Genomic DNA, 23,891 nt, shown 5'->3' with positions numbered 1-23,891 from the left:
AAAAGGACTGACAGTGGTGGGAAACTATGGGGGGGAGGGGAAGGGAGGTGGGATTAACAGCAGTTAATATCTGTCTAGGGACAGGGAAACACCCCTTATCAACAAGGGTGCCTGAACGAAGCGTATTTGTATACCTAACCCTTAACTGTACCCCACAATATCAAAATAAAAAATATTGATATAAAAAAAGATGTTTTCTGACTAGCAGTACTTTAAAGGTGTGATTACGTATAGAATTAATGGCATGTTTAATTCTTGTTTCCAATAAATGTGACCATAAATGCTTAGTAAATGATAATCATAAGAATAACTTAGCCTTTTTGGCTTCAATAATAAAAGGCAGCAATAACTAAACATCAGTGTCTACACACATGGTGGAAGAAACCATGTTCTTAGTAACGAAGGTGACTGGTTCAATTCAGATTATGGCTCTGTGGCCAGTTATCACCTGCATTTATTGGGATCCTAAGTACAGAAATGTGTGCCAGTTTTGCCTTGAGGAATCACCGCAACCCCATCTCTCAAGTGGTAGCTGGGAATCATGAGAGAATTACAACATAAAGAACCTCAAATTGCTCAGAGTCCATGACCTCCAGTCCCTCCAAAAGGTCAGCCTATGGGTACCTCTCTCCCTAGCTTGCAACTGACAGTATAACGGGGGTCTGTTTATTTCTCCTCAGTGGCAGGACTCTTGGGAGTCCCTTCACAGGGGATCTAGAGAGGGGAAATTATTTCACCTCATTCCAGACCAAGGTTCCTCTCCTTATCTTCTTCCTCAAGGTCTAACCTCTTTCTAGGGAGATTAACAGTGATATAATTCACTTCCTTCAGGAAATATTTTACTCTGCCCAAATGGGTGTGGTTTTACTCAATCCCAAACCATCTCAAAGAATACTATTATCAGACAGCAGTACATTTCTCCAAACCTTTATTGTTCAGCTTTAAAAAAACAAGAAGTGAACGACATTCTCTGGAGGAAAATCAGGAACACTTTCATAACTTCTGCAGCCCCCTGCTCCTCAGTCCCTGGAAACAGTTGTTCAAAGGGCAATACCACTGTTGAAAAATACAAATCAAAAGCAAACAGCATTCTAAACTCACATATTTCATTCTCAAACAGAATTTTTAGAAACTTATAACTGGAAAAGACCACACTACTTACAATACTAAAAGAACACAACATTGCACCCTGAAACACCTGAATATACTGTACTCCAGGTCCTTAAGGAGTATCCGGTGAGCTACTGGGGCTAGGTGGGGTTAAAACGCTTTACCTATTAGCTTAGCCTCCATCTTAGAAGTGATAAAGATTCTTTGCTTGGACAAACTTTAGTAAAAGCTCCTGAACCTCCTCCTAGGCTTATCTGTGCACTTCTTTGTAAAATCTGTTTTTAGCAAAGAACTCTGCTAAGTTAGTTTAGAAAGAATCCAGGGTATCTGATCAGGTTCCTCATCCTCCACTCTACCCTAGGTAATGTTTGATCACCTTGACCTATCATCATCTAGAATCTGGTTGGTTAAGTTTAGCCAGAATCTCCCTTACCCTGTTGCTTCCTTTTAGTAACTTCCCATCTTGATGGTCCTCCCTCCAATCCATCCCCACCTCCCGGCTATAAGTTCTCACTTGTTTTTACGGTAATACCCAGAAATGGAGAACGGTACACTTTCAAATGCCTTATTCTTCAAAAAGCACTCCTGGAACACTTAGCTTTGATTTCCCAGCCTTTACTCTTTACACAGTTCCTGATTTGTCCTGTTTCGTAAACGCTATCTAGTCTTCCCTGTTGAACTGGAAACTGCTTCGCTCACAAATTGATTCATCCCCATTTTTGGCAAAAACACCGGCGCCCAATAATGAATGAATGGATTTGTAGAAGGAAAGCGGGAACATGGTTATATTTTCCGGGAAATGACTAGGAGAACGAAAACTACAACAACAAAAATCACTAAAACTCGGATAGCTAGCTACTCGGAACAGGCGCTCAAAAAAGTCTAGAACGGTACATCACGCCCCGCCCACAGGCTGGAGACCGGAAATACTCGCGTTCGGGAAACCGGAAGTGCTTGGTCACGCCCCGCGCATGCGTGCCTCGGTCCGGCTCACACTTCCTACACCCCGTCGCCCAGTGAGAGACCACTGACTCTGCGGCCGGCGCCGCCCGGGCCTCTCCAGTCCTTCGTCAGCCGCGTGCCCCACGCCGCCGCGCATGCGTCCTGGGCTAGCCCGCTCGCTGTGAGGCGGGGCGAAAGGACAGGCTTTTTTTTTTTTTTTAATTCTTGCTCCCGCCTCTCTTCTTCCCCCACCTGCCACGTACTGGGCCCGAGTTCTCGCTGGACTCGTCGGGTCCGTGCGATCGGCCGGGGCCCGTGAGCGAGGTGCGGCGGCCGCGGAGGGCGACCGAGCGGCCTGTGACCACAGCCTCCCTGCGACGCCCCAGAGTCCGGCGGCAGCGGCGGCCCAGCCGGCGGAGACCCGCTCGGAGGCGGCCGCAGCGGCCTGGGCAAGCCGGTACGGACGCTGGAAACGGGGGGCGCGGCCGCACTCTCTGGGAAGGCTGGGCCTCGCTGGAACCCACCGGCGCCGGGCGGGTCGGGTCGGAGGCTCGGTGGGAAGGGGCCGGCGCGGGGAGCGGCTGGGGGGAGGCCGGGCGGGGCCTCGCTGCGGGGTGGGGGCAGCCGCGGAGGGGGAGGGGAGCGAGGAGCCGCCGCTGGCCACGGCGGCCAGGAGGCGGCCCTCGGGGGCTCCGGGAGGCGTTGGGCCAGCTGGGGCCCTTGTGCAGGTCCACCTGGACCCACGGTTGGATCGAGAGAGGAGAGGCGCTTTGGAGGGCCTGGGGTGGTCGGCGCCTGACCCCCCTTGGAGGAGCTTGGAAGGGTGAGGAGGGTGAAGGGTGGCGTCCGTGGGAGTAAGTTGATGAGGGTCCCTTACAAAGGGGAACTTCAGGGCTTAACCGAGCGCCGACTGGAGGCCCTGCCCGGTTTGATAGTGATGATTATAGCTAACTTTTTAAAAAAGAGTTTGCTTTGCTGGGCACTGTCCTGAGTAAAATTTTAGAGGCACAAACTCATTGGGTTACCCCAAGGACCCATCCACATTCAGACAGTGTTATTCTCATTTTGAAAAGGATGAGGGCGAGCCTTCGAGAAGGACTTGAGGTCACATAGCTCGTAGCACGAATCTGTACCCTCTTGCTACACCGCCTCTGGCCCGGCAGGATTCGAGGAAGCTTGCACTCAGGGGAATGATTAAGGGTTGACGCGGTGTAGGATTTCTTGAAGGAAACTGCTCCCTTCAGGAGGTGCCTAAGCTGCAGCGTCTGCATTTGAGCAGGGTCTTAACTCTCAGGATTAGTGGAGTCTGAAGTTTGGCCCCTGTGCCCAGATCCTGGTTCCGGAGGCAGGCTTTTTATGTGGCTCTGAGCATGCCAGTTTATTCTCTGTTTCTGTTGGAGGGTTATACAAGTAAGTGGCCGAGTCATTTGTGGACTTTAGAAGGGGTGGGACAAGGACACGATGGGAGAAGAAATTGTAGCGATCTCACTAGAAGTTCTAGAAGCTGGTTCATCCCAATCTACTACCTTGTTAGAGAAAAGAGGACAGGAATTCTGTTATATAAAGCAATGTGGGGATGGGATTTCCTCTTGAAGGGAAAATTTTATTGTACCCTTATGTGATACTTGTGTGTTCACCCGGAGGCGACAGCTGCACAACTGGGGACAGCCTTAGAAAAGAAGCACTGGTTCCTGGCCACAGGGAGTTTACTATCCGTGGGAAACACCAAAAGTGAATTTCCAGGCAAACGTGGAAGATCCCGTGTATATGTGACTCAAGATTTTAGATCCCCTGGAACTGAGCGACAACTATTCCACAATCAAAAGGACATACCACCAATCATAGTCAATGTTGGAATTTTCTCTTAATTAGGAGTAGGTTTGACGTGGAGGATCACTTGTAGCTGCATAAAGAGATACATTGTGAAGGTCTGATTTAAGAACTAATCTGATATTACAGTTTTCTTCTCCCAGACCCTTTATCAGAACTTTATTATTCCTCATTTATCTTTTGTGCGGGGAACAAAAACATTTCTTTGAAAACTTTCTATATGTCAGGCACTACTCTAGATACTGCTGGGAATAGAGAATACCATCTTAACTTAGGCTGAGCTTGGGTCCCTATCTATGTTATTGCTGGTGTACACATTCTGTGGAGAGTAGAAGGTAACAAAGATGTTAATTTATTGAAAGGTCTTTTTTACTCTCAGGCTGCCAGTGCAAACAAGATGGAATATTTGCCATCTTGTTGAAGTAATTATACTTCACAACTTGGCACATAGTAGGTGTTTAGTAAATGTTTCCTTCACCTTCTGCAGAAGGCATTGCAGAAGGTGAAGAGTTGGTTGCATGGAGATTTCAGGTAATCACATTCTTCATGCGAAGTCCATTGTGAGAATTGGCAGATAAAAAACTAACTGTATCCTTATTTTTCATTCTAAGCATGGTATCCAGATTGGGGAACAAAGTCCATTCCCTTCTACATTGACCTTAGAGTGATATATTTAGTTCTACTGCCCCATTTCATTAAATATTATTTATAACATATATACTGTCTAGAGAGTGGTATGGGGGTCCAAGAGACATTCATTAAAGCAGGGGTCCTCAAACTTTTAAAACAGGGGGCCAGTTCACTGTCCTTCAGACAGTGGAGGGGCGGACTATAGTTTAAAAAAAAAAACTATGAACAAATTCCTATGCACACTGCACATGTCTTATTTTGAAGTGAAAAACAAAATGGGAATAAATGTCCTTGGCGGGCTGCATGTGGCCCGCGGGTCGTAGTTTGAGGACCCCTGCATTAAAGGAATAGTTAGATGAAAGGACCTGTGGCATTTAAGTGAAAAAAGATTAGTGCATTAATATGTGATATCCATGAAGTAGGATTTATGAAAATTTTTTTGAAATGTTTGATGTGTTGGGGGCAGGTGAATGCTTTCACACATCCAAAAGGGATAGAGAAGAATTGCAGAGAAGTGTGGTGATGTTAATGAAATAACACGTTTAGGAGGAGGAAACAGAATGTTGTAGTTGTAAAGCTTGAGATTGAAATCAGATTGTGGCCAGTAGGCGTTTATAGGATACCTTAAACAGTCTTGAGAGAGCATTTGCTTCGGGCAGAAGGAGGAAGAAGTTGATGCCAAGTAAACTGATTATAGATAAATATTCAGGACATCTTGACCTTGAGAGGAAGAGAGATTTACCCATTATTTGATCATAAGTATATTTTCAGTTATTATTTAGCAATGATTTATGTTTCTAAAGACATTAGATGTTATTTTTAATTTAAAATTACAAAATCATAACAATAATCATGCTGAATAAGATTAAAGATTAAAATAAAATTAAAGATTAAAATAAAACTCAAGAAGGAAAAATTCTGTAGTGAATTAGCACTTAATGATTAGCTTTCTGATATTATCTTATTTCTCTCTTAAAGTATGAATTCTAATCATACACATTCATCCAGATGGGGGCCACCTGGTTATGTAGCACCATGGGGAACAGGTTTGTTAAAAAACTCAGGACAAGACGGGCTTGGTGGCTCAGCCTGTAATCCCGTGCCTTTGGGAGGCTGAGGTGAGTGGATTGTCTGAGCCCGCAGGTTCGAGACCCGCCTGGGCAGCGAGACCTCATCTCCACAATAAATCAAAAAATCAGCCGGGTGTGGGAGCGCGTGCCTGTAATTCCGGCTACTCGGAAGGCTGAGGCGGAAGGATCGCCGGAGCCCAGCAGGTCGAGGCTGCGGTGGCCGGGAACGGCCAATGCACTACAGTCTGGGCGACAGTGAGGCTCCAACTAAAAAAAAAAAAAAAGCTCAGGACAACTGGGCTCGGTAATCAGCCTGTAATCCCACCACTATGGGAGGCCAAGGCTAGTGACTTGCCTGAGCCTGCAGGTTTGAAACCAGCCTAGGCAACTTGGTGAGACCTTGTCTCTATAGCAAATACAAAATGAGCTGGGCGTGGTAGCGCGTGCCTGTAGTTCTATCTACTTGGAAGGCTGAGGTGGTAGGATTGCCAGACCCCAGCAGGTCGACACTGGGATGGCCATGAGTGTGCCACTGCACACCAACCTAGGTGACAGAGTGAGACTCCAATTCAAAAAAAAAAAAAAAAACTCAAGAAGGTATCACACATTTGTCAATTCTCAAGTTCCCCAAATAGAGAGGAAATCAGAGAAAATACTTAGGAAGTCTATCTTATTTCTGAGATTAAAAAAAAAAAAACGAGGCTCTATTTTAATATTCTTGCATGCTTTTCTCTTCAGGGTTAGCATTTAGAGTTAATAGGCTAATACAGTTCTGAAGCCAGTATTTATTACTCCCTTTCTTTAACAACTATTGAATGACTACCACGTGCTAGGCACTCTTGTAGCTGAGATTACAGCAAACCAAATTGTTTACTTTCTGTCTTCTAGTGGAAAAGAAAAAATAAGTTCAGGAAAAAAATGTTACATATAAATATATGTAAAAAACAATAGCAAAACTTAATTTGTTATTCATTTTTAAATCTTTATTTTTGTGGAAACAGGGGGTCTCGCTGTGTTGCCCAGGCTGGTCTTGAACTCCTGAACTCAAACCTCCCACCTCGGCCTCCCAGAGTGCTGGGATTACAGGCATGAGCCACTGCACTTGGCCCAAACCTCATTTATTATTCATGTAGCAAAGTTGTCTCTAGACCATTTTAACATGAGGACAATGAATCATTTGAAGACTGAAATTTCTTAGATTCGAATTACAGCTCTTTTATCAGCTTTTGAGATACATTTTTTTTTGTTGTTGTTGTTAAATCATCAAAACCACTTTTGTCAGTCTTTCTCTAGAGTTGTATATATAGACCATCCTGGAGTCCACCATGAATGGACAGTTGGATCTAAGTGGGAAGCTAATCATCAAAGCTCAGCTTGGGGAGGACATTCGGCGAATTCCTATTCATAATGAAGATATTACTTACGATGAGTTAGTGCTAATGATGCAACGAGTTTTCAGAGGAAAACTTCTGAGTAATGATGAAGTCACAATAAAGTATAAAGATGAAGGTAAGAGTTGTTTTACAGTGTTTTTAAAAGTCTAATTATTGTATGTGTATTTTGCCATTTTTATTTCATGATAGTTGAGTGCCTGCTTTCTTTTATTGAATGGGATACTCGTGTAGTTAGTATAATTCTCTTACAAGTTAAAATAACTAAATGGTTTATTATTAAAAGGGAGTTTTAAGTGTTAGAACATTTTCACATACATTTTAACAAGCATTTTTTTCTCCTTCTGCTCATACAATTTTGATTTTCTTTTTGCTAAATTCTTATTTTATTCTTATTTTTCAAAGTGAAAGAGGTTTCGGTATGTACTGAATGAAAAAGGATTTCATGTCAACTAAATATGGCAAAGCTGATTTAAACAAAGACAAATGTGTTTCTTTATTGCAAGAATTCTCAGCATGTATAATACCTGGTATACATTGTCGGTTTATGGTATTCCGTGTTCCCAGACTCATTTTACCACAAAACTATTTTTATGGAATGGGTTTTACATGACAAATGTTTCATTAAACACAGTGGAATTATGGTAGTAGACTGTATTTCCTATTCTTTACCTTGCCTTTGTTACCATCTCTACTGATAATTACTCTTTAGGTGGTTACCAGTATCTTTTTTACTCTTGCACTTATTTGTACACTATTTGATCTTGATCTCAGTGTTTGGCACTGCTACCTACACTATCCCTGTTGAAATACTCTTATCACTTAACATCTCTGACACTGTTCTTATCCTGGTTTTCTTATCACGAATAGTTTTTTCTTTGTCTCTGTGATTGTTGGCTTAAAGTAATGCCAACTGCTATAGTAGAAATCTTAAAATGGTAGTCGTTTAACACTCAAGAAATCATTGAGAGATCCAGGCCGACAGAAGTTGTGTTATTTTCTTTTTTTTTTTTTAATGTATCCATTTGTCATCCACTTATTTTTATTGGATCTGACTTTCGTTTCTTTTTAAAAATTAAATTAAATTAATTAATTAATTTTTTTGAGTTGGAGTCTCACTCTGTTGCCCAGACTGGAGTGCATTGGCACGCTGCTGGCAACCTCGACCTGCTGTGCTCTGGCGATCCTTCCGCCTCAGCCTTCCAAGTAGCCGGAACTACAGGCGCTACCATGCCCGGCTAGTTTTTTGATTTGTTGTAGAGAGAAGGTCTCACCAAGTTGCCTAGGCGGGTCTCGAACCCGTGGGCTCAGGCAGTCCTCTCACTTTGGCCTCCCAAAGTGCTGGGATTACAGGCTGAGCCACTGAGCCCAGCCCAGCTGTGTTATTTTAACAACTGGCTTGCAGGCTCACTTTAGGAATTGACATCTGACAGTCAGGCAGGAGAATACAGAGTATGAAGAACTACTTGGGAGATTTTACTTCCTAGGCCTCAAGGTGTAGTATATCATTTCTACCCATATCATGCTGGCCTGGACCCAGTCACATGGCTCTGCTGAGATACACATAGGTTGGGAAATGTAGTTTCTGCCTGGGCACCTACTTCCTACAACTTATACTATGTAAGAGGAGTGTAAATCATTGGCAATCGAATAAGCTGGCCATCTGGCTACAGGTGTAATCCCCTTTTCTTTAGTGATGTATGGTCTAAGAGCACCCTAGACAAATTTTTGGTACTTACTCATGTTAAGAAACAATTAAGGAGAACAATTTTTTTTTTCTGTTCTCTTCCCTGGTAATCTCATCTGCTTATAAAACATTGACTTTTGCCTCTGACTTCTAAATTTGTGCCCTAATTTGATCAATTTACTCTTGTCCTTGACTTTACAGTTCAAATTTGTAACTTTTTTTTTGCAAAGTCCCAAAAGTTTTTTTTAAGTTATTTTAAATTGACAAATAAAATTGTATATATTCATGGGGGTACATAATGATGTTTCAGTACATCTAATATATAGTGATTAAATCAGGGTAATTAGCAAATTCATCATTTAAGATATTTTCTTTGCATTGGGAACATTCAGTATCCTCCCAGGTATTTGAAACTATTTAGTATTATTAATTGCAGTTATCCTGCATTAGTGTAGAACACTAGAATGCATTCCTCCTATACAGCTGTAATTTTGTATCCCTATGCCCTCTTCTCCCTACTTTCCCAGCCTCTAATATCCTCTGTTCTGCTTTTTACTTCAGTGAAATCAGTTTTTTTCTGCTTCCACAAGTGAGAACATGTGGTGTTTAACTTTCTGTTCCTGTCTTATTTCACTTAACATAATGTCTTCCAGTTCCGTGTATGTTACTTTTAAATGACAGAATTTCTTTCTTTTTTTTTTTAATGGCTGAATTATATTCCACTGTGTACCTATACCACATTTTCCTTTTCCAGTTGTCTACTGCTGGGTGCTTAAGTTGATTCCATATCTTGGTTATTGTGAGTAGTGCTGCAATAAACATGGGGGTGCAAATATCTCTTTGATACACTGATTCCCTTTCTTTTGGATAAATACCCATTATTGGGATTGCTGGATCATATGGTAGTTTTATCTGTAGTTTTTTTCAGACACCTTCATACTGTTCTCCATAGTGACTGTGCTAGTTTAGTTTATATTCTCTCCAACGTGTGTAAGAGTTTCCTTTGCTCTGCATCCTTGTCATCGTTTGTTATTTATTTATTTTTGTTTTTGTTTTTCATCTTTATTTTAGATTCCTGGGGTATATAGGTATGTTCGTTATGTAGATATAGAATATAGTATGTAGAGATTGGGTTTCACGTGGTCCATTCCCCAGTTATTTATTTTTTGATAATAGCCGTCAAAACTGGGATGAGATGATACCTCATTATGGTTTGATATACATTTCTCTGATGATTTGTGTTGTTTAACATTTTTTCATATATGTATTGACCATTTCTATGTTTTTCGAGAAACGTTTTTCAGATCATTTGCCATTTTTTAATTGGATTGTTTGTTTTTTTTATTTTGGAGATGTTTGAGTTTCTTCTGTATTCTCCTGTTAATCTCCTGACAAATAAGTAGTTTTGCAAGTATTTTCTCCCATTCTGTAGGTTGTCTTTTTCACTCTGTTGATTGTTTTCTTTGATATGTAGAAAAGCTTTCTAGTTTGATAAAATTCCATTTATTTATTTTTGCTTTTGTTGTCTGTGCTTTTGAAGTCTTCTTCATAAAATCTTTTTTCCAGACCAACATCCTAAAGTGTTTCCTCTGTATTTTCTTTTAGTAGTTTTATTTTTTCAGGTCTTACATTTAGGTCTTTGATCCATTTTGAGTTAACTTTTGTATGGGGTGAGACTTGGGGTCTAGTTTCATTCTGCGTATGAATATCCAGTTTTCCAGCACTGTCCCCCAAGGAATGTTTTTGGTGCCTTTGTCAAAACTCATTTGATAGTCAATATGTGGATTAATTTCTGGGTTTTCTGTTCTGTTCTATTAATCTATGTGCATGCTAGTATCATGCTGTTTCCTGTAATTTTGTAGTATATTTTAAGGTCTGGTAGTGTGTTATCTCCAGCTTTGTTCTTTTTGCTCAGGATTACTTTGGCTATTTGGGGTCTTTTGTGGTTCCATACACATTTTAGGATTTTTTTTCTATTTTTGTGAAGAATATCATTTTTTCTTATATATATTTTGTGAAGAATATCTTTTGATAAGGATTGCGTGGAATCTGTAGGTTGTTTTAACAATACTTATTCTTCTAATCCTTGAGCATGGGCTGTCTTTCTATTTGTTTGTATTCAGTATTGTGTAGTTTTCCTTGTAGAGGTCTTTAACCTCTTTGGTTAGACTTATTCCTGTGTATTTATTATTTATTTGGAGCTATTATATATGTATTTTTTGTAGCTTTTGTAAATGGGATTGCCTTCTTGATTTCTTTTTCAGCTAGTTTGTTGTTTGTATATAAAAATATCACTGATTTTTATATATTAACTTGGTATCCTGCAACTTTACTGAATTGATTGGTCAGTTCTGAACTTTTTTGGTAGTCTTTGGATTTTTCTGTAGATAAGGTAATATCTGCACCAGAGACCATTTGACTTATTCCTTTCCAATTTCTTTCTCTCACCTAATTGCTTTGGCTAGATTTCCTTAACTGTCTTTTTTTGAGATGCTTTGCTCTTGCCTTAAACTTAGTGTTTCTTAAAATGACTTTACTGACTGGCTTCCTCTTAACTAACTTGTTTTTGTTTAGGGCAAGGATCAGTAAACTTTTTCTATAAAAGATCAGACAAATATTATAGCTTTATGGGTCACACGAGGCCTCTGTCTCATCATTATCATCATTTTTTTTTTAACAACCTTTTAGAAATGTAAAAACCATTTATTCCCAGTTCTATATGTTTATCCGTTGGTCACAGTTGTTAGCTTGGGGTATACTCATTTTTGAAATTTGTTTTCTACATTTGGTTACAATGTTGTACTTTTTTTCTTGATGTTTTAAAAAGTGTTTTGAGTTATTCTGATTTGTTTTCCCTATACTGTGTTGGACACTTAGAGTTGAGGGATGGCTTCAGGTAAAGTTCCTGCCATCAGAGATACTCTGTTTCTACTGTGGGATTCAGAAAAGAAAAAGGGGCAGTTATAGAAAGATTCCTTTTTTTACATATATGCTTTATTTTCTTAAAAATGTGTTTATGGCTAGAATCTCTGAAAGTTGAACATTAGACATGCTATGTTATAAAAAGTGGGTCTGGTTATAAAGAGCTAAAAACCATTATAAACTCCTCAGATATTGCCATCTTTGTCTAAAATGAATCTGCTTAATTAACGTCAAAATTGGTGCAGTAGAGCATCCTTGGAGTCACTTTGTGGCCTCCCCAGTACAAAATTCCTCCCTGCCCACCTATGTCTGTGAAGATGTTCTGGAGATGCCCTTTGCCAATTCCTTATCTTATGGTTGCTTTTCTGTTTTTACTTTCTCTAGAGCCCTTTGAAAGTGTTTGGAACATGCAATTGATAAGCTAATTACAGTATTCTTTGACCCTGGGATCTGGGGGATTTCAGTCTTAAATATGAACTATTTTGTGTTTATACATATTTTTCTGGGAACAGTTGACTGTTTTCATCTTAGTATCAAAATGGTCAGTGACCTGAAGTAATTCACTGTCTGTTCATTCATTAAAGCAATTCTGCAAAACCTCTTTTTTGCAACACTTTTAGTTATTGTTTATGTGGTTTCTCTTCCCTTTTTGTCTGTGGTATCTTAACTTTATTTAGGACTGGAGCCTTGAGAATCTTTATTACTTTAACTTTTGGTAAATATATTTAAATATTTGAAACAGAAAGATTTCAGTCTAAATAATTTGTGATATTGCTACCGTAACTTTCATTCTGCTGATTAGAAAAAGTTAAATAGCTACATTTTCTTATGAGGATATGATAAATACCTTGCCATAAGCAAAATTGTTTGAACGAATACTTCTTTGAGAGATGATCCTTTCATATTTGAGAGTTTTATGGGAGAGTTTATGGTCTGACTGTGTCCTAGTTTATTGCTCATACAAATCTGAAAATCGTTTCTTTTTTTTAAATTCCAGATGGAGATCTTATAACAATTTTTGATAGTTCTGATCTTTCCTTTGCAATACAATGTAGTAGGATACTGAAACTGACATTATTTGGTGAGTGGTAAACTTTCTAATAAATTTATTGTTTTATTTGTTGTATTTTTATTAAGAACTTTTTGGATTTTTTCTTTTTAAAGGCTCAGAGTTAAGCAATCACTTATGCAAAATTAATACTTTAATTTGATACTTTAGACAAATTCAAGTTAATTTGTGTTCAAGAAGTGGTTTTAAATTACTTGAAACTTCTGGCCGTGTATGTTTCAGAAAATAATGGAAGTTTAATTTTGTAAGAAGAGAGTGTGTTAAGAAATCAAATATAGGCTGGGCATGGTGGCTCTAAGGTGAGGGGATTGCTTGAGCCCACAGCTTCGAGAACGGCCTGGGCAACTTGACGAAACCTCATCTTTACAATAAATTAAAAAAATTAGCCAGCCTTGGTAGTACATGCCTGTAGTTCTGCTTTGGAAGGCTGAGGTGGAAGGAAGGATCACCTGATTCCAGCAGGTTGACACTGGGGTGGCTGTGAGCGTGCCACCACTGCACTCCAGCCTGGGCAACAGAGTCAGACTCCAACTCAAAAAAAAAAAAAAAGAAAGAAATCAGATATAACTTAAAATCAGATGTAACTTGGGTGTCCCTAATACAGTATTATAACTTTAATGTAGCTATATCACTGTTTTTGAATTTTTAGGCTATTTATTTTTTTTTAGGGGGAAGAGTAATAGAAAGTAAGCATATTTTCAATTTCACATCTGCTTTGTAACCCTAAATAGTAATGTTTGTCTCTTGTATAAGGGTATCAAGATTACAATAAATTGCAGAGCCAGGTGCAGTGGCTTATGCAGCAATTTGTGAGGCCAAGGCAGGAAGATAGTTTGAGACCAGCCTAGGCAACATAGTGAGACCTTGTCTCTCCAAAAAAAAAAAAAAAAATAGTGCAACCTGTAGTCCCAGCTACTTGGGAGGCTGAGGGGTAAGGTTCACCTTAACTCAGGAGGTTGAGGCTGTGGTGAGCCATGATATGCCAGTGCAGTCCAGCATGGGCAACAGTTGAGACCCCCAACTTAAAAAAATAATAATAGGATTAAAACAATCTTTGCATTCTCTAAGAATTTATAATTATCTTCCTCTATATTATATTATGGTATATTATGCCTTTACTTATTCTCAGGGCTTAACATTTAAGCGATATTTTAGACAATATTTTCCAAGGAGTACTTAAAGATTAAAGATAGTTCTGATAGAAACAAATTTAAGACAAATTTTAATCTGTTGTATTTTCTCTTTTAGATCTTAATAGATTTGCAATGTAGAACTCTTAAGGGATAAGATAGAAATGATTATACGAGTAAAGTGGTAGCATGATTGTGTGAAAAATAAAATGTGTACATTTTTTCTGATTGTTTTGTTTAGCATTCTTTAAAAAGTTATGTTGCTCTGAACTTTAATGCTCAGTATGAAATATGATTATGGCTTGTTGATTTAATTTCTGGCAGCTTATCTCCATCAAGGAAGGATGAATATGAATCAGATTTTTAAAAGTTAATAACAAAAACCATTTAAAATTTTTAAAAGGTTTTTTACAATGTTGAATCTAACACACTTAACTATTGGCCTGGTATAAGGCAGATTAGATAACCTTAAAACTTTTTTTCCTAAAGACACTGAGGGCCTGCTAGAAAAACTATTACAAATACATTTTTTAAATTCTGTAACTCAGTGTGTCCAGGAAAGCAAGGGAAATATCTAAAAGTTGAAACTTGGGATGCTCTTGGTGGTGATGGTGAAAGTTTAGTCTGCATAATTTAAGGACTTGTCATTTGGTGTGTATGGTGTAGGCTTTTGGTCCTAGATGCTCAGTGGGCTATTCTTCAAAAAGAGTTATCGTAGAAAACAAAATTTTCTCCCTTGATATATGAAAAATTAAGGCAGCTTGACTGCTATCTCTTGGGGCTCTCAGGGGTTTGGGAAGTCTTCCTTGAGGATTCATAATCATGGTCTTTAGGTGATTTGGCTTTAAATTTAAACTATCTGTGTGGTTTGGAACTTCTAAGCCAAGATATTACCATTAAAAAATAGCAGAAGCAAAGGCAAAAGTCTCCAGAAGGTATATTTTCAATACAGGCCACATAGTTTTCACAAAATCCTGTTGATGAACATAGAGTTTAAAACCAAGACACATGAAACCGTCCATGTAAGCAAGAAACCGTGGACACAACTATAGTGGGATTAGTTAATAGACATGATAGTCCACAAAATGTATGTTAAAAGTTATTAGAGACATAAGAGAAGGAATAAGACTATAACAACAAGGCACTATGAAAAAGAACTTAAGGTAGCTTTTGGAAAGGAAAATATAATCATCAAAATTAAATACTAAGTGGATAGGTTAAACAACTGATTAACCAGAGCTAAAAAGAGAATTAGTTAACTGAAAAGGAAGTCCAAAGAAATTATAGAATAAAGCACAAAAACACAGACATGGAGAATATGAAAGAGAAACTGAGAATGAGAAAGTCCAGTGTATTTCTATCAAGAATTTAAAGGAGGGAGTGGGGAGTAGAAATATGTTAACAGTTTGCAGAATTATATAAAGAATATGTAAACCCTCAGATTTAGAAGGCATAGTGAGTTCTGAGCAGGATAAGTAAAAATAAATCCCTATTGACATTTTGTCATGAAACAGAAAAATATGTAATATAAAAAGATTATCTTAAAAGTAGCCGGAGACAATAAGACTGATCACCTATGAAGCAATCAGACTGTCAGTAGACTTCTTCATTGTAATAACAGAAGCTAGAAGACATTAGAATCATATCTTCAAATGGTTAAGGAAAATAACTAGGAAAGTAGCATTTTATAGTCTGCTAAACTCCAGGAGTAAACACATTTCAAACAAAGGTCGAGGATTTTCAATCCATGGATTCTTGTTTTGAATTTTTAATAGCATTCTTCAACAAGAAGGAAATTGAGTCCAGAAGATGGTGAAAGATGCGAGAATCAGTCATGAGCAAATTAACTGGTTGGTTAACTTATATACATTTAAATGAGCATTGATTACACAAATCACTAATAGTTTTAGGAGTATAAAAAATTAGAACAAAAATTATGAGCAATAATTTTATGTAAGATGGGAGGAGATGATAGAAATCAAATTTTTTTTTTTTTTTTTTTTTTTTGAGTCAGAGTCTTACTCTGTTGCCCAGGCTGGAGTGCAGTGGAATGCTCATGGCCACTGCAGCCTCGACCTGATGGGCTCAGGCGATCCTTCCACCTCAGCCTTCCAAATAGCTGGAAAAATATTTTAAGGACTTATTTTGAAGGACCATTATAATTAACTTTAGAAAATTTTTTTTTTTTTTTTTTGGGTTGGAATCTTAACTGTCACCCAGGCTGGAGTGCAGTGACACACTCATGGCCACTGCAGCCTCCACCTGTTGGGCTCAGGTGATACCTTCTGCTTCAGTCTTCCAAGTAGCTGTAACTATAGGCATGCACCATCATGCCCAGCTAATTATTTATTTATGTACTTATTTATTTATTTATTTATTGTAGAGACAAGGTCTTGCCAAGTTGCCCAGACTGGTCTTGAACCCCTGGGCTCAGGCAGTCCTCTCACCTCAGTCTCCCAAAGTGCTGGGATTATAGGCGGGAGCCACCATGCCTGGCTAACCTTAAAATTTTAAAATTGAAGTATGTTTTTGTAAAATGTAAGAGTGATTGTTGAAAAATAAGAACTAGGACAACCCCTTAGGTCCTCTTCCACTGGGAACTTTTCTGTCTTCTCAATAAACCCTGCTTTCTCAAAAAAGAAAAGAAAAAATAGCCAGGAAAGAGGAAAAAAAAAGGAAACAAAAGGGTACTCACCTGCTTAGTTCACTACAAGGTGGGAAGAAATGAAGTAAAGAGAAAACTCATTAAATAGAAGAAAATGCTAATCACAGTGTACATTAACTGACTACAGGTACTAGTTGAAAGACAGAATCTCTGGAGTTAAAAATAAAAGAAATACAGTTATATGTTGCTTCTAAGAGACACACTAAAAGATTCTATTATGCAGTTTGAAATTAAAGGGCTACAAAAAGATATAGTAGACAAATGCAAAGAAAGCTGGCCATTAATAACAATAGACTTATGTAAAAACTTGATTAGTAATAGTCACTTTATGATGATAAAAAGAATACTTTACTAGGACTATGTAACAGTTTGAATACGTATGCATCTTGGCTTTAGATTTTTTCCTAAGGAAAAATTGATGAAACAAGGAAAAATCAGTAAATTATTGTGTTTGTGTTAGGTGATTTTGGATAAGGTTCAAGGAAGTGGGACTTTGCTGTGGATTGGATACTTTGAGGAAGTGGAGGTGATTCTGTGATTGGGTGTCTTATGAAATTTATCTAGAATGTGGGAAGAATGAACTGAGGCTAAAGCTGTAATTGGTAAAGCAATAGCAGTCACTCATATTTGCCAGGATAGAGGAATGTTTGGTCATTTTTGTGGTTTGGTTAGTGTTCTTGTTTTTGTCTTGAGTTTTGACATGATTATATGAACTCTTGATCTATCACAGTCACACAGTTGTCTTGTCTGATGTTGACCAACAGGAGAACACTACAGTCCCGCTCTAGAGACACTAAGGTCTATCTCACAGTACCAGACCAGGTCCTGGCTGTCAGGCGCTGCTTTTCTCATTCTCAGATATTGGAGAAAACCCAATAATACCAAGTGAAAGCCAGTAATTAATTGATGTAGATAGGAGATTATTGAACTTGTAGGTATTGAACTTGCACGAAGCCATGGCAGGAAATATGTGAATTACTGGTAGATTTTCTTCTTGAAGCTTATATTTGTGGTTTGATATTTGAGACGTATTTACCAAAGAATCTCATCTCCCTGAACCTTATTTTAAGCAGACGTCCTTTTCTAATTAGGTGCTTCAGGAGTTTGTGTGTATGTGTACTGGCAGTGTGTAAAGCATTTAGTTTAATTTTTAAACTCCTGTTTTGGGGTTTGCATTCAGAGCCTTGTGTCACTTTCTTTTCTTTCTTTTTTTTTTTTTTAAATAACCTCGGTGGTGACAGTCTTTGTTGCTGAATGAAGGATTTCATTTTTTTTCAGTCAGCTGAAAGTCATTTGGACAAAATGGGTAATTAAATGAGGTAATGTTGCCTTCATTAAAACTAGTGATTATTGAGTAGTCTCTGACCTTTTGTGGGTTATGTAGTATCTCTGGAAGTAACTGTTTTTGAAGGACAATGATGATGTAGATTTATAAATTCTGTGTATATTTTTTAATGGGTTACTTACTTTTTAGATCATCTGTTATAATTAGCAGTTTTTTCTTTTTTTAAGACAAAAGTAGGCAAGAGGGATAACAGACCTATCAGTCATATTGTATCTTTTAACATTTATTTATAGATTAAGGTTTTTTTGTATTATTTCAAGAATATTAAATAGTGTGAAATAAAATGAACTTTTGAAGTTATATACTTTATATTAAAAAGTAGAGTTTTTAATTTAGTATAGGTTTTATTTTATTGTAGTTGAATTTTTCTAATAAATCTTTTTACTGGTATGGTCATAGGCCACAGGTCTGGTGTCAAGAAAGACTGGTGAATGTTTTTTTTTTCCAAAGCAAGTTATTAGCAGTGAAGAATCCTGTCCTTAAAAAGAGTTACTCAAATGACAACAGTATGTTTGCTTTTTTTTTTTGTTTAAGGCATTGTATTTATTTTTTCTTATTGCATATTATTGATATACTTAAGAACATCTCCTCATTTTAAGTAAATTAATGCTTTTATTACAGTTAATGGCCAACCAAGACCCCTTGAATCAAGTCAGGTGAAATATCTTCGTCGAGAACTGATAGAACTTCGAAATAAAGTGAATCGATTATTAGATAGCTTGGAACCACCTGGAGAACCAGGACCATCCACTAATATTCCTGAAAATGGTAAACTATGAATCTATTTTATTCTGATTTATTGTTCTTACGTCTTTTTACAGATTTTTTAAAACCTTTTTTTAAGTAAGAGTAGGATGGCACTCTTTCTTGTTCCTGCTGCTGTCTGTGTGTTAGTATTCATGTCTGGTGTGTTCCCAAACCTAGTTATTCGTCAAGATTATTGGGAGGTTTCATTATACCAATTCCTGGATCTCATCATACACCTGCTAGAGGGTAGGGCCTGGGAATTCCGTTTTTAAAGTGCTCTCTGTCGGTGGCTCAGCCTGTAATCCCAGCGCTTTGGGAGGCCTAGGCGAGTGGATTGCCTGAGCTCAAGGGTTTGAGACCCGTCTGAGCAACTTGATGAGACCTCATCTCTACAATAAATTAAAAATTAGCCAGGTGTGGTAGTGCGCACCTGTAGTTCCGGCTACTTGGAAGGCTGAGGCGGAAGGATCACTGGAGCCCAGCAGGTCGAGGCTGTGGTGGCTGGGAGTATGCCACTGCACTCAGGTCGGAGCGATGGAGTGAGACTCCAACTCAAAAAAATAAAATAAAATAAAGTGCTCTCTGAAGGATTCTTTTGTAACTAGTCTTGGACTTCTGGGTTTATGACATAAGTCAATTACTAATCCTTTTGACTCATGAACCTTCTTCAGTTTAATAAATAATGAACTCTAGGAATTAAAAATCATTTCATGAGTTTTATGTAGTAAAGGAGGTAGTTTCAAGTAAAAAATACTTCTAGATTAGTACTGTGCATTAAAATGGTAAATTGTAAAGCTATTTTAAACTTTTTAATAATAATATTCAGAGAAAAACTGAATTTTTTTCCTTTACAGATGACATGTACTATTTATGTTAAGATAAAGCAAGATGTATTGACAGATTTGAACTGACATACAGTTTTGGGACCAAATATATTTTGATATGTGGTCTGAAATTTAAGTATGTGTTATGGCTTGAAAGTAGATTTAAAAATATTTCCTCAACTTTGTTTAAGCTACTTAGATGTTACACTTAAAAAAACTGATTTTTTAAAATTGCTTATAATTTTCAAATGTTTAAAACTGTTCATATTGTGAAATAGTAATTTTTTTGATCTAGTCTGGATGACTGCATTTGAAGGACTTAATAGAGATGATTTTTGTGGAAAAGTGGCATATATCATATTTTTGGCCAATAAATTATTTTGGAGTTTTTGTTTTCTGTCCTTAATTTAGTTATAGTTTAAGTGAAATGCATTTTTCATCATTTTTCTCTTCTTCCAGTCATGTGGAATTGCATGAATGGTAGATGCTCAATACATATTTGATGATTGAGTATTAATTTCTAGTTCCACCTCAGTTTCAGAACATAATGGAGATTTGCTGAGATACTATAATGAAATCCTCTTGGCCACTTGATGATGAAAGCTTTTATATTTCAAATCAAAGCAGGTTGCCTGTCCTGAACCATCTCTCTCCAAGCAAAAAGCTCTAGTTATTTAGATCAAAACCAGGGAAAACTTTAGACCATTTTCCTAGTAAAATTCATAGAGTCTACCACAATATTTGCATATATTTTCAGGGGATTTAACTGGTATAGGCATTACTGTATACAAATTAGATACAGTGGCCCACATTCTAGTCTAAGGAATAGAATCATATGTTTTTTGCTTCAGGTGAAACTTTCTCACCTGTTTCTTGCTACTATGTCCATTGTTTTTCTTTATTGAGTGTTTCTATATTTTCATATTATTTTATTGTTAACTTCTTACCTCTGTTAATGTGAAAGATGTTAAAATTGGTTCCTTCTCTGCATCTTGGAAATTATGCTACATGTTTCTCTGTGTGGCCATTTTCTACTCATGGTGTCCTATCTGACATATCTGATGGTAAGATGATGTAAGAATAACATAGCTTGTGTTTTATTTTTTAAAGATAATTATAACTTAATTTTTTTTTCCTCCTGCATTTGTAAGATAACTTACCTCTTGGCCACTTGGCTTCTGTGAAAGTTCTTAAACTTCTAAACTCTTAAAACATATCTTGATTTAATAATCTCAGAAACATCAGAAACTAAAGTCTGGTTCACAGAATAAAATTACCATCAGCTGTCAATACTGTTAATATTTACAACAAGAAACATGTGGCCACCTATGGTCTTCAGTGCTTTACTTCTACAGTGGTTTTTGGCTTGTTTTCAAATGATGTATAAGCTACCTTAAATACAAGATTGACCTGTTGAAGTATCTCTAGCAGCTAATGGAATAAATAGTAGAACATACAGCATTCTTCCTGATGAATTTAGCTCGTGATAAGTAAAAAGAGGCATAGACAGTGAGAGGCAGTAGTGTTGTGAGGGGGAATAATTTATAAGATTGGTGTGGTATTCTCTTGGGATATAGCCTTGGGACTAGAGGAAGGAACTAGGTGAGAAAGATAGATAACTGATAGACATATTTTAAAGGAGTGCTTCTGGGAGTTTTATTCTAGAAGTTTTGTAATATTAGGGTAACCTGAAATGGTAAGTTAGAAATGATTGAGCGCTTCTAGCCTGTGTTTTCTCGGGGTGTTTATGTTCTACTTAGTGTGTACATTTTTTTCACAAGATAAATTTTGTGTTGACCACAGGGATGATCTAATGATAGATGCTCATTACTTGCTAATAGAAAAAATTGATAACCCATTGTCTTTTAATTGACTGAATGGTTAGCAACATTCATTTTGTTTACTTGTTTGTTTATTTATTTTGTATCTTGGCCTTGGGTTCCTATTTGTAAACTTAGGTTATTCTTTAACTCTTGTTCATTCACAAGTAGGTAGTGTAAATACCTGTTGAATATCTTAGTATTCTTAGAAGAAAAACATGTTTTTAAACGTAATCTTCTCATAATGTTTATCATTTTATTTTTAACAAATTTTTAATGGAAAAGTTTAAATATGTAAAAAGTAGACATAATATAATGTATCCCATAAACCCACATTCAACCTCATCAGTTATCAACTCATAGTGTCATGTCAACTGTACTCCTACACAGTTCCATCCCTCCCATATTATTTTGAAATAGATTCCATACATAACATTTTGTCTGTGAGGATTTTAATAAGTATTTTAAAATAAGGGGTAGAAAATTCATTGTATGTTTTTAATGTACTATTAATAGAAAATTAAGCATGAATTCGGGTTGGCTAGAGTTCCATGTAATTTAATAGTGTGCTAGTAGACAGTAGAAATAAAACATAAAGTTTGAGATTCTAATATTAGTTAAGCTTTTTATATTTTTACAAAATAAAGCATTAGTTATCATAACTTTTATTTCCAGAGTTCCTAGTATGTATCTGATACCATGGTATAGGTCATAGGGCTCAAAAAAAAAGTTTCTCTCTGTTTGTTAAGGAGCTTGTATCTTTTTTTCCACCTAATGATTCTTAGGAAAGGATGAGGTACTTTGTCTTTTTTTATAGGTGTCATTTACCGTATGTTTCTTTTTGCCCATTCCTCTTGATTTTGTATAAAGAAGAAAGTAAAATGATCTGTAATCTTGTATTCAGATATACATTCCAGACTAAATTATTTATATTTTATAAATATATTTCCCTATTTTGTATTTTTAGGCCTCATTGAGTGTAAATAAAATGGAAACAAGTTTTTGTTTATTCCTCTATTCATCTTGTAGATACTGTGGATGGTAGGGAAGAAAAGCCTGCTTCTTCTGATTCTTCTGGAAAACAGTCTACTCAGGTTATGGCAGCAAGTATGTCAGCTTTTGATCCTTTGAAAAACCAAGATGAAATCAATAAAAATGTTATGTCAGCATTTGGCTTAACAGATGATCAGGTTTCAGGTAAGTTAATTCCTAACTATTTTCCCTCCTTCATTCCTCCCTCCTTCCTTCTCTCTCTTTTCTCTTTTATTTAATTGAGGAATAACTGGATATGGTGAAGTGCATAAACCCTAAAGTTTGAGTTAAATACATTTTTACATATATATACACCTGTGTAAAATATGATCAAGATGTAGATGATTTCCAGTGTCCCAGAAAGCTTACTTGTTCTCTCTGCCAATCAGTAGATAGAACCCCATCCTTAAAGAATAAGCACTATGTGGTTTCAAGCAAATTTTATTGAAAGTAAAATTTAGAATTTTTTAAAAATCTGAATTATTTTATAATTTATCTGACATTTGTTGCAGTATTTGAATTACATTTGATAGGTTTTATTATCTCTTTTGGTCTTAGAGAAACTGAAAATTAAATGTAAATTTCTGGTTAACTTGCTTTAGTGTAGAAAGTTCTCTTATATGAATAAGCTTTTAGCCTTAAAACAGCACCTATACTGTTTTATTCTTATTTCTTTTTAATTTTTTCAATGTTTTTTCTGTTTTTGTGAGATTCTAATTTTTTGAACTTGATATTGTCTCATGAGTCTTTGAGGTTCATTTTTCTTTAGACTTCTCTATATTCTTCAGATTGAATGATTTCTGTAGAACTCTCTTCATGGTCTTTGCGATTTCCAATCTTTACCTTTCTAGTGAATTTTGTTGTTGTTGTTGTTGTTGAGTTGGAGTCTCACTCTGTTGCCCAGACTGGAGGGCTCGACCTGCTGGGCTCCAGCGATCCTTCTGCCTCAGCCTTCTGAGTAGCCAGAATTACAGGCACATGCTACCATGCCCGGCTGATTTTTTGATTTACTGTAGAGATGAGATCTCGCCAAGTTGCCCAGGCGGATCTCGAACCCGCCCGCGGTCTCAGGCAATCCATTCACCTCAGCCTCCCAAAGCACGGGATTACAGGCTGAGCCACCGAGCCCGGCTGAATTTTTTGTTTTAATTATTGTACTTTTAGCTCTAGAATTTCAATTTAGCAGTTTTTATAGTTTCTATTTTTCTGTTGAGATTCCTTATTTTCACACTCATGACAACTGTGTTTTCCTTTTCTTCTTTAATGTATTTTTGTTTGATTCTTTAAAAATATTTAGACTAGTGCTTTGAAATGTTTGTCTGCAACATCCAACATTTGGGCCTTTTTGGAGTCAGTTTCTATTGACTGCCACCTACCCCCTACACACATCCCTCACCCCTAGAATGGGTCGCATTTTCCTGTTTGCATGTATGATAGTTTTTGGTTGAAAACTGGACATTGTGGTTAATATGTTGTAGTGACTTGGAATTCTTTATGTTCATTTGAGGGTTTTTTTTTTTTGTTATTGTTGCTCTAGCAGGGAGTTAATTTCTATGGATTTGTCAACCTAAATAACAAACAGAAAGGGGCTCCCGAAAAGAAAAAGATGTTTGTTTGGGAATAGAACATTGCATTGGGAATATGCATGCCATAGTAAGCTATGCATAATTCAGGAAG

At 37.2% G+C, this 23,891-nt stretch overlaps 1 protein-coding gene across 5 annotated transcripts in view; it reads left to right on the top strand.

The window, feature by feature from the left end:
• The first annotated feature begins 2,179 nt into the window (after positions 1-2,179).
• The window catches only part of TFG (TRK-fused gene), a 37,268-nt gene continuing 15,556 nt past the window's right edge, over positions 2,180-23,891 (top strand). For 3 of the 5 annotated variants that reach the window (XM_008069147.1, XM_008069149.1, XM_008069148.1), the window contains exons 1-5: positions 2,191-2,509; positions 6,865-7,091; positions 12,580-12,663; positions 18,413-18,559; positions 22,212-22,379. In XM_008069147.1, the coding sequence (XP_008067338.1) occupies positions 6,908-7,091; positions 12,580-12,663; positions 18,413-18,559; positions 22,212-22,379 (583 nt within the window). In that variant the 5' untranslated portion in view covers positions 2,191-2,509; positions 6,865-6,907. Of the gene's footprint in view, positions 2,510-6,864; positions 7,092-12,579; positions 12,664-18,412; positions 18,560-22,211; positions 22,380-23,891 lie in introns of all 5 variants that reach the window. The other 2 variants (XM_021718110.1, XM_008069146.2) reach the window with 2 other exon arrangements.

Source organism: Carlito syrichta, unplaced genomic scaffold (assembly GCF_000164805.1).
Source record: "Carlito syrichta isolate Samal-C Ts95f unplaced genomic scaffold, Tarsius_syrichta-2.0.1 Scaffold311833, whole genome shotgun sequence".
NCBI lineage: Eukaryota > Metazoa > Chordata > Mammalia > Primates > Tarsiidae > Carlito > Carlito syrichta.
This window is presented reverse-complemented; position numbering and strand designations above follow the sequence as displayed.